The sequence below is a fragment of the Bombus impatiens genome, unplaced genomic scaffold (assembly GCF_000188095.3).
Source record: "Bombus impatiens unplaced genomic scaffold, BIMP_2.2 scf_0080, whole genome shotgun sequence".
In the NCBI taxonomy this organism is placed as follows: Eukaryota; Metazoa; Arthropoda; class Insecta; order Hymenoptera; family Apidae; genus Bombus; species Bombus impatiens.
This window is the reverse complement of record NT_176499.1, coordinates 567,383-578,729: the sequence shown is the minus strand read 5'-3', so window position 1 is coordinate 578,729 and position 11,347 is coordinate 567,383. Positions and strand designations below refer to the sequence as shown.

The window sequence follows — 11,347 nt, the reverse complement described above, 5'->3', positions numbered from 1 at the left end:
TTATAGCGCTGAAAAATATCTCAAGTTTGAATGAAATAGGAAAAAGTCTCTCATTTTAATTCTATGTTATAAACGTTTTCTTAAAATATAAGAAGTTTCTTTTGTTTGCTGAAATGAGAATAAGATTGAAATCTATGAATCTACAACTTTAACACAGTTATAATTATAATTAGCTTTACGATATATACGAAGATGGTGATGTCGATTTTATATTTTGCTGATATTCATCCTGAAGCGAAAGGAAAGGAGTAAAAGGAGTCGACGAATTATTTTTACGCAACTTCAAAATATTGTTATTCGCTACATTGAAATGAACCGATCTATACGATGATCGAGAAGCTGGAAAAAATTCACGGCAAAGACAAACCGGAATCGCGTAACAAGAGACAACGAACCAAATCTGCTAACTGGAACTTCAAACAAATGTAGTCAGCGCGAGGCGTATTCGCAGCGTGGCGAAGCAATAGTCGGGCGACGCGTACGCAGGTCGACGTAACCGTGAAGGATGTTGCTGGCTTTTCTGAGAAACTTGCTCCTCCTGTTCCTCCTGGGAGAGGTCTGAGAGCTCGTCCACCACCGTGAAACGCTGATTTCAGCCCGTGATTCGAAGAAATGAGGGCCCCGTGGCTGGTGCTGATTCTCGCTAGGATCCTCGAGCTGGTCCTCGGGGACCACGTGTGTCACCGTAATCACACTGACATCAGCATCCCCGATCAAAGATCATCGGAGATTCTGTCCAGACGAAGGCGACTCACTTTTCCAATGGGCAGCACATTTGTGGTAAGTATTGGCTATTTCGTTTCGGTCATTCAATGTCATTGCGGGGCTGGTCAAGGAGCGCGTTTGCTACGGAATACGAAATGAGTCCCTTCGACTACATGGACCTCTGGTGGAAAATATATCTTTCTCGACGGAGTATGAAAGAATGGTGAAGTGGTCACTTTTACAGATCGTTCGTGATTTATTCTTGAAACGAAGATCATAGAAACGATATAAATCTCTGTTTATAAATTACCGCACACTTACGAACTTTACTCTTTCAACTTGGCAAGCATTTTATTATTTCCTTACAACTCGGTATTTAAATATCGACTTCATGGCGAGAAAATTGACTTTATTCACGTTTGCTTGATTAGGAAATGTTGGTAAGAAGTATGAAAGTAAAAAATGTACGCTTGTCTAATTTATACATCAATGTATTACCTAATAATTAGTAATTTAGATTTTGTGTTTTAAAGCGTAATATCATTCGATCCTGGAGAAGGATCATCAATTATATTATACAACAAACATTCAACTATACCAACTATTCAGTATATTGAACTGAGTGTATTTATTTTCTTATCGTTTAGCTGACGTTGTCCATATTGCAACCGATTCAGATTAAACTACCCAGCAACTGGAATCTCGATTTCGAGTTCGATGTAATTTGGCCAATACCGCAGCAAGAGAATTTCCGGAAAAAATATCACAAGAAGAGGCCGTGGATGGTGAAACGACGTCATCGTCGCGAATTGTACGCTACTTTTGAGACAGCGTTGAACAGGTGTGTTTTGCATACATTCGCATTCGATGGCGCGTCCTTTGTTTTCATTTTGAAGTACCAGAGCAACTTGTTTCAGTCGGAACCTACCAGGAAAACAGTGCATTCTCAGGACGATCTGCGAGGCAAAAACGCTGTTGAGTCCACGAGGAGTGTCATTTGTGGAAGACGTTATTCGATTGATATTAAGGTACAGTTTGGATAAAATGTTGTACGAAATAAGTTTTGTTAAAATTTACCAGAATATACGTTCCTCCTTCTTTTCAGCAACGTTGAACGTGTGAAGGAAGTGGATTCCTACGACGTTGCTTACAGAACAAAGATGCCATGTGATGTTATTTATCCTTGTCCATTTTCTCTCTTGAAGCTGTTACTTTTTAACTTGTACTCCGACGATCTAGGTTAATAATAAACTTTTTTTACTCGACAAATTTTCCTAAATGAAAGACACCTTCCAAATCCAACGATTCATCAGGTTTCAGCTGAAAACCAACGCACGATACCATTTTGCTTGCTTTTCAATACGAATATATTAAATTTAACTCAATCGCAAGAAGTTCGAATTATCCTTCTTCGCCTGGAAATATCGAAAATGACAAAGCGATTAAATCTGATATAATTACAAGACGCACCTACCATTCTATCAAATTCAACAATTAAAAGCACGATATATTCTGTTCCTTTTGAAAGTAGCAGAAACTGGAGTTAGATTGACCACAATGAGTTTTCGGAACGTTTTCCTTGGAATCGCTGGGAAAGCAGAAAGATCTGGCTAAATCATAAAGAACTCGATGTTTCCTATTTCCCGCGAAGTTGACAGGAAAATCGAAAGTAAAATTAGACGTAAATCAATCCTGTCTTACAATAGTATATTCGTGATAACCAAGACCATTCTGTATCCCATGAAATCGTCGGAAAAGCAAAATCAAATCGAAGGGACGAGTTCTAGGCAAATCGCGCCAGAGTCAGCATTTTCGAGTTGGTCGTAAGCAAAATCGCTTTGTTCGCTTCCCGGTGGACGTAGAAAGGCTGCAAGACATTCAGCCAACCGATCGAGAGACCAAATTATCCGAATACACCTACATCCCTACGCTGTCATCGACGAAGTTCGGTTTGGTCCGTCGGACAGATGCTGCAAGCCCTTGAGGCACACACGTCGCGTAAATCAGCGGCGGCTCGACCGGTGAACTGATTAATACGGATTCGGTCTGTACTCGACTGATCCTCGTGGCATGAGCCCCCTTTAAGCGGCCGCGACAACGCGTCGCGACGCACGTGTCGTGCTCCAGCTGTTTCTGACAAGAATCATTGCGACGCTGGAAACGCGACCGACGGCGATTATTACCGCGTTCACGCCACAATTTCGCTGTTATGCTCCGATTTGTATTTCTTACACTTTTCTCAATTCTTTCGTTCGTGTCTCGTTGGAAGTTGGAGTCGCATTTGAATATCTCTAAGACGACTACGATTGAAAAAATCGTAATTTTGATATGAATTTATGGAGGCAGATTTTTATTCGAGCTTTGGGACTGAATAGCTTGCAGGTTGTTTCGATTATTTCAACGCGCTCAACCGCGTAATACGTACGTGGTCCTTGAAGGCAATACGCCATTTGTGTGCTACGTGATTTAGCCGATACATTCAATGATATTACGCGTGTGTCCTGTGATTCAGTAGACACAACTGACGATATATACGTTTTGGAAAACAATTGACAAGAATCGGTATTCAGGAAGACGTACATGTAAAAATGACCGCAAACGCGTTTCGATGTTATTCGCGATGACTTTAAAAATAATGTCGCTTTCCTTTTGCTTGGAAGTGATAGAAGAAGAAACAGCTAGTTCCATTTTGCATGGCGCGGCGGACAAGTTTCTCAGAACGTCGAAGTTCTCTTTTAAAATTCTCGTCAACGTAATTTCGTCTTATACTCCTATTCCAGTCGACAATATTAACGTTCCCTGTGTGTACATCGATTCTCTTTTATATCATATGCCGCTAATGGCGGACTAGGGACGTTGATCCCTTCGAAATTCATGGCACAAGGACTGACTAATTTTTCGCTGTCTTGGCGAGCGCTAATTTTTCTCAAGTTCCTCCTTAAAGTGTTCCACTGTCTTCTCGTCGTGTGGAACTTCGAAACGAGTCCCGACGGGCTTCTTTCCACCGCTACGCGACCTAATTTTCCAGCTTGCAGACGTCGCTATCGACAGCTCCAAGAAACCATATCTCCCTTCCGTGAATAGTTACACAATAACAAGACGTCCATGGCCATGCTAGAAATCCAAAGTGGTCATCTTGAACATCTCCTGTAAAGATAATCAGGGCTTTTTTCTTCTCAATTAATACGAATAGTGGAATTTTACAAATGACGTTTTCGAAGTTACTAATTAAGAATATTAATGCGTTTAGTAACGAAACAAATGTAACTTTGCAAGCGAATTCTACAAATTACAAATTAAACGATTACGTCATTTGATTGCTCTATTTCACATAAAATTATGATATTATTAATTGTTCAATTATTCTGCAAAAGGATTTGAATAACAGATAAGTTGAAATATATTCGATAAATTTTCAAACTAGATTCTCCCAAAAACGAAGGCTCAAATACAAAATTTTATTCTACATTTTCGACTTATTCTTGCACGTAGAATCGCTCTTTAGGGTGACCATGTTGTGCGAGAATACACTGTATATCCCTATAGTAGATTATTTAATAAATAATTGAAATTAGTATTTATATTTTTGTGCAAACAAGCCGTTTTTAAAGAAATCGTGAATTGATACCTATTTCCACTACCTGTCCACTTATTTTCGTTCCCTGTATGTTTAAATAAATCTCTTTCGTCTTTTTAAGTCTTAATAAATCTTAATAAATCCTTTCAAGTGTATAGTTAATACGTAAAGTAGGTCCGATATATTATGGGACACTGTATATTCTTGCTTTCACGTTGGATCGTCAAATTTGAGTAGCCAAGAGTTCACGGTGATAATCTAGAAATTAGAACGCTGAATACACCGTCAAATTAACCTACACATGGTAATCAAATTGGGTCTGTTTGGCGTAGCCGTTCGGACTAGCGTGCAAAGTCGAGCAAATTATCGTTTCGATCGAATTATCACGTTAACAAGGAACACTGTACTGGATTTTTGTCACGGTCTGCTTCCCGATCGCACTGTTCAATGTTTGCTAAATTCATTCGTTTCAAAATATTCGTTCAGCGACGCTCTAACTGCACGTCGAAATCCTAATACGATCCGCAATCTTTTCTTTCGTAAAAAGCTCCAAGTTTGGGAGTACGTGGTAGGGGATCATTTACGTCGAACGTAATCGACACGTGAAACCAATGCTAAAGGTATCGTGAAACGCAGACCTGAAATTTCCTAAAATTTTGGACGCTACGTTCTACAAGCTTTTCTCTTTCATAGTTTTTGCAAACGATGATTTAATATCTTAGGGGGTGTTAAAGTAATTACTTCAAGATAAACTCTATACCTTTTCTTTTGTATATTCGTGACCTGGAGATCGCTGTTACGAAGAGAATAGAATTTAGTGAAAAAATTGAAAATAAGGAGATTTCCATATTATTGTGTCGTTGAATATAACTTTTGTTTTGGGTTACAAGATCTAGAAACAAAAGAGCCATAAGTAGATTTCTATTGCTGTAGTAATGACCTTTACTATAAATATAGAAATGTGCTCCTTATTATACTCTTCCTATTGTGTTGTAACACTGTAAGAATGAGAATCTGGGTTAGCGTACACTATACTTGTACTTGTACTTATACTTATACTTATTGCAATATATTTTTCTATTACAAATTCATCCACTCGTTCATCTATCAGTGAACCTCAGCACAGGATAACATATATAGTTCGTTAAATTATTTGAAAATGATTCTCATGGACCAGTGTTGGTTACTGGTTTTGTAATAATTTTTCTATTTACACACTTGTCTCTGTATATAAGTGTATATTTTTCTCAGGGTTCAGTGAAGCTAAATTCTCAAAACAATTTTCTTTCACCTCGATAAATTTATCCCTCAAGATGTCCAAGTTTTTCGCAAATTGCAAACATAACGCCATTTCAATCTCTGTTACAACGTCTAATATTAGCGTCAAATATTAACCAGAACACAGTTTCACAGAGTGAATGATTCCTGGACTTTCCAAACTCAAATTTTCCAATCTAATATTTTCTATTAAATTGAGAAGCCTGAAGTGACGTTACATTCCCCTTGATCTCGCGTGGCTCGCAGATTTTAAAATTCTGATCGAGCCAGGCAAAACGTACGAGCAAAATGTCAACGGCAAACCAATAGCGGTGGCAGCAATTAGCACCCTAGTCTGCTTACGGTCGTTCGACCGTCAAAACTCGTTAATTGTTGGGCAAACAAGGCGTCGTGGCGCGCGGTTCGTTGCTAATAAACTTGACAATGGCCGTTCTGCTCTCGAAATGCAATGATAACGGTCGTTTGACACGGGACTGAGTGTCATTCGTCGGCAAGACATCACCGAGAAGCAAGTGGGTACCGGTGAGTAAACTAATTTCCATAAGATTGCGTCGCGGAACATCACGGCCGCCTTTTTCCCCGTTTTTACGCGTTTAACTGCGGTGAATGGACGAGAAATGAGATTCTACGATCGCTCGTGGCTTTCGACGTCTCTCCGCGGTCACTGTGACTCGAACTACGTGGGATTTGCTTAACAGGCAGGAAACGCAACGTTTCAACTCTGTTTCATGAGGTAGCTGAAACAGGAGAGAGGATCGTTGGGTTTTTTTAAACTGGTTTGGGTCAACTTTCAATGCCATTGAGACGAGACGGAGGAACAAGGATCGCGTCAAGGTCTACTTGGTAAATCCTGGAGACAGATTGTTTAACACTAGAACTACCGATAGTTAACGCGAAGCTATTTCTACCAAAACCAGTCAAAATGATTGGTCTTTAAAAAATACCTAATAATAGAACACTTTTATGTGTATTGATTTATTACTTTCTTACAGAAGGAATTCCATGTTATGTAGTACATTTTTGGTATTATTAATTCATCTGGGACCATGATCCCTAAACGAGGGTTGACACATTTATAAAATTGTAGAACCAGTCACTTTGACTGGTGTGCTATTCTAGTGTTAGCATCTAGCGATTTAACGATCGATGCGGAATTTTCCTGATAACTGATATCGTCATATTGAATGATACAAAACGAGGAAACTGGTTAATTGGGGTTCGATAAACAAATTGTAGGACCCTTTTATACTTTGACAGGTACTAATCATTTTGACCGGTATTGGTATAAGTAGCCTTGACCCAAAATTATTTTGAGTTTGAATACATAAAAACAAAATAATATTCATTATATTATTCTTTTAGCTATCGTTGAGAAAGTCATTACATTATTGCGGAAAAAATATAACATGAAGTAGGAATTTTAAAATAAAGTCGTAAAACCAGTCAATTTAACTGGTGTGGTAGTTCTAGTGTTAAAACGCGAGAATACACGAGAATTTGGAAACATTTTACTTTTTGCCACGGTTTCTTCCGGTAGACAATTTTTTGTGTCTCCTGGCATATTATTATTTGAATAATTATCAGAATGTCGCAGTTGATGTTGAAAGAGTGTCGCATTACATAGAATGAAAAGATTAAAGGAATTCCATTTTCTAAATTACGACCGTCAAATTCGTAAAAATAACAAGTTTCAGATTCGTTGCTTTTGCAATTATCAAAAACGTATACACCGCCTTTCGAAGTTTATTCTCAGTGAAACTTTGACATTAGACTAAGAATGTTACATTGTCTGCACATTTGAATGAAATTGTTGATGAATCGCTAGCATATATTACCGAGAATAGGATATTAGGCGTTAATAAGCGACTGAAAAATTACTCCCTCGAAAATGAACGGGTTGATAAGGTTGGCGAAAAAAGGGAAAAGAGAAAATACCGAGAGGCGTGTAATCAGCGGCGACGAGTATCTTTATCAATTTCGTCGTTTCACGGCCGGCTCCCGTAAATTGAATTCGACGAATGAGTGGTGAAATGGTTGCAATATCATATTTCTTCGCCGGTCCTTAACGATCCAGCATCTCCGTCGTGGCGGAGAATGAAGGAGAAAGAAAAAGAGGCTTGGGAGTCGATGCCACCGTAATATGGTTGCCCGATAAGCGAGATCACGTCGTCGTTGCCATCGTTCTTGCCGAAAGGCTACCCCCGTGTTTTCCAGTATCGGTCCCCGTCACCTATCGATCATTTCCTCCGCCCACTCTTCCACGCCGGACTAACAATTTCCTGTTTCCTAAAGAGTTTACCGAACTGAGTTACAAGATACTTCCACTGGGAGGATCGATCTTTCCTATCCTCTATGCGGGAGAGTCTATTCTCTGTATTTCGCGACCTCCTTCTCTTTCTCCGTTTCTTCCCTCTCCTCATTTTATTTTTTTATGTATTTTAAAGAAGCAAAGAAGACTTTACAGAGCAGCTTTTTTTTTATTGTTGTTGAAACATTTTTATTTCAAATTTGAGCGATGAAGCACTTAAACGCTTCTTTCTTCATTTCTTTACGTTTCTCCCTTGCGAAAGGATAGACGCTCCTTTTGCTTCTAAAGCGAATTTCCACTTTCATTTGCCATAAATTTGAAGAGATACGCGATCAAATGTTTCGTTTCTCTCGTTTCTTCGTCTTCCACCGTTTTCTTTCGTAGAAACTAAAAATTTCATCGGGTTCTAGAATAAACTACAGGTTTTCTAAATTTCTTTCGAATTCGAGGAGAATGGCTAAACGTTGCTTTCCTTCTTTTATTCTTTTGAAAGAAGAGAGAAAGTTTTCCAGGTTCTAAGACGAATTTCCATTTTTGTTAATTTATCAGAAATTTCAGGAGAGAAATGCTCAAACGAACGCTTCTCCCTTTCTTTTTCGTCGTTTTCTTCGAAGGAAAGTAACAGATTCAGTGAGTTGCAACACGAGTTCCCGGTTTTATCGGTTTGCAACGAATCAGAAATAAGAGACGTTCGAATTGTTACTTCCTCTTCTTATTTATTTCCTTCTGAGGACGATAGAAGGTTTTTTACACTCGAAAGTTGGTTTCCATTTTTGCTAATTTGTCACGAAAATTCGTAGAGACAAATGCTAAAACCGTTTGAAATACACTGTGATGTTTTCCCTCACGCTTCACGGATTGATTTATAGCGGGATACTTCGTCGTTGGAATTTCATTTAGAAGTTTACTTGTTAGTTACTCGTTGCTACCTTAAAGGCGGATCCGCCATCGAGCCGGAACGAAAGTCCTGCCGCTCCATTTTCACAGAGGCGTCGCGTCCTACGCATGGCGAACGATCAATCATCGATATTGTTTCCTCGATTGCGTGTTCGTTCATCGGACTATCGGTTTCACGTTTGCTGTTTAGTTCGATTTTTCAAAGAAAAAAAACAAAGAAATTACAATAATAATAAATGAGAAAAAGAATGAAAAAGGAGAAATAAAAATGAAAGGAAATTATGTAGGAACTTTCATTGGTCAATGGATAAACCGAGAAAGATCAGTGGAATATTTGAAATTCATCCAATAAAAGCTTTCATCGCGCTCGAAAATCATCTGGTTTGCGGGCCGCGGTTCGTTTATTGCATCGCTTAGCGACATTTCGCTGTTGCTGATTTTTCTTCGCCCGCGTTTTTGACGGATAGCCGCGACGATTTACGAAATTGTTTCATCCCTTGAAATATAGTCGCGTCCCCGTGAAACGAGGATCGATATAACCGCGCGTGTCTACATATCAGAAACAGGTCTTCTATAACTCGGCATCAAAGCAGAAGTTCGCGAGATTCGGATCTAAGTACCTGTTCCAGATGTAGCTAAAGTGAACCAGCGGATCTTTCCGATGCAAGTGCTTTCTTTTTCTCCCGTTCATTTATCTACGCTCGTCGCAATTAAATTTAGAATCGATTCTGCGACAATGTAGACGCGAGCTGTACAGGATTTACAGCCTATTCCAAATGGTCAATATTTGTACGCCCTTACCGATCGACAGAAATATTTTTCCACATACGATGAAATCGCGTGTGCAGTATTCAGATGGTACGCGAAGTTACATGGATGGCAAATCGAACGATCGAACGAACGAACGAACGTAGGAACGAACGAGGGTGGAAAGTGGTTGAGAAATTTCAATCGTTTGTGTTGACTCGTCTAATAGATTCCGAAGAAGGGGCAAACCTGAGCGCTGTTCTGATTCGATCAGACGGGACTTTCATTCGATTTGATGTTCGCCCTGCGCTCGTCCAAATTTAAATCGCAGCACATGCGATTGGATTCCATTGTTTAAGTTATCGAACTTGCCCTCCCATCGATACCGCCATTTTAATCTTACTTCTATTTATCTTTCCTTATTTTAACCTTCTTTTTAAAAGCAAAGGCACTCTCAGTTACGTTGCAATTACGTTTTTCGCGTTCTATTTACAATGACCAACTTAAAGGTACAAGTATCCGTAACACGGATTTGTTATCTGAGTTTTCAAGACCAGTGCTTTACAAAGTGTCGATCGATTTTGTTATATTATCCGACGTTTCAATAGCTTTCGGCAAATAAACTGCGATAGAATCGAAGGTTTTCGAGCGTCAGAAGCGACGACAATTTCCACGTTACCGATTTGGAACGGAATGCATATAAAAACCGATGGAAAATACAACATTTCCTCCTTGCTATATACTGGTTACGTTTACGTTGTGGCTGGAAAACCATTTTCACCTGTACAACGATAGAAAACTAACTTCCTGTATCTACAACATTTTTTTATTTACAAAAATCGAATTGGAAGAGCCCAGAGCAATCGTGTCGATTTAACCGATTGCAACTAATACGATAGAAGACGAATCACAACAGAGATGTAAATATTATTGAAATCCGGTTAAAAGAGTGATATATCTATGATATATTTTGTTCACGATATAACGAATTATATTAGCAACACAGATTTGCAAAAGTGGGCATGCGTTGCTGAATTTAATTCAGATTCTAAAAACAGTATACGTTGGCTGATGAAAGTATTTGAATATTTAGCATAGAAAATTTGTATGCTTATACTATATTTTGAAATATACTTCCATGTATGAGGATCCTTGCGTACATTCTAGGAACAGCTCTTCACAATCGATATTCTACACTCTACATTGTGGACTAAACGTCCGATGTCTTCCGCTTAGTAGTCGATCACGAACGTCATCTGCATGAATTCTCATCTACATGTTATGTATCGTCGCGTTTCCAACGACTGTTCCACCATTATGACAAATTACCGAGTGTATAAATTTCCGAAAAAGCTTCCTGTCTCACCCAGTTCGATACCCCAGACGATAAAACACAAGGTCCAGGAAGTTATGCAGTGGTCCTTTTCGAACGCAAATCTTCTAGAATTTCGCTTGTTCCTCGCACTAGGACAATGGAAGGGAAATCCGGTCTGTCTGCCACTTGAAAAAACCGGCTGCTCATGAAAATTCACGCTTAGGGGACTAAAAAAGGGCGGATAAGAGCGGAGGAATACGGAATGCAGGTGGAAGAAGGATCGAACATTCAGAAGAATGAGTGGCAGCGAAGAAACGACTGAAGGAGGGTAAGGAAGACGAAGTAGCAAATCGAAGTAAAAGGCAGCAGTTGCATCGTACGAGCCATTAGGAGGATGGATCGAAGAGTAATCGCGCAAGAACGCGTCAATCCAGAAGACATACGCTGCCCTCTCGTCTTCCTGTCGCCGGAGACGTCGATTCGCGAATTAACGTCGACTTCTCGCGAACTCGCACACGCC

The 11,347-nt window shown here is 39.4% G+C and overlaps 1 protein-coding gene across 1 annotated transcript; it reads left to right on the top strand.

The window, feature by feature from the left end:
* Positions 1-248: 248 nt before the first annotated feature.
* Positions 249-1,963, top strand: LOC100745281. The gene is made up of 4 exons (XM_024372533.2): positions 249-780; positions 1,353-1,546; positions 1,623-1,733; positions 1,811-1,963. Exons 1-4 carry the CDS (start codon positions 613-615, stop codon positions 1,947-1,949), a joined length of 612 nt encoding a protein of 203 aa, XP_024228301.1. The 5' UTR covers positions 249-612; the 3' UTR covers positions 1,950-1,963.
* Positions 1,964-11,347: the final 9,384 nt, after the last annotated feature.

Excerpts from the sequence above, each read along its gene's own strand:
- LOC100745281 (XM_024372533.2), top strand. The coding sequence starts at position 613 with ATGAGGGCCCCGTGGCTGGTGCTGATTCTCGCTAGGATCCTCGAGCTG. Across the intron at positions 781-1,352 it reads CAATGGGCAGCACATTTGTG|CTGACGTTGTCCATATTGCA; the intron begins GTAAGTATTGGC and ends CTTATCGTTTAG. Across the intron at positions 1,734-1,810 it reads GTTATTCGATTGATATTAAG|CAACGTTGAACGTGTGAAGG; the intron begins GTACAGTTTGGA and ends CCTTCTTTTCAG.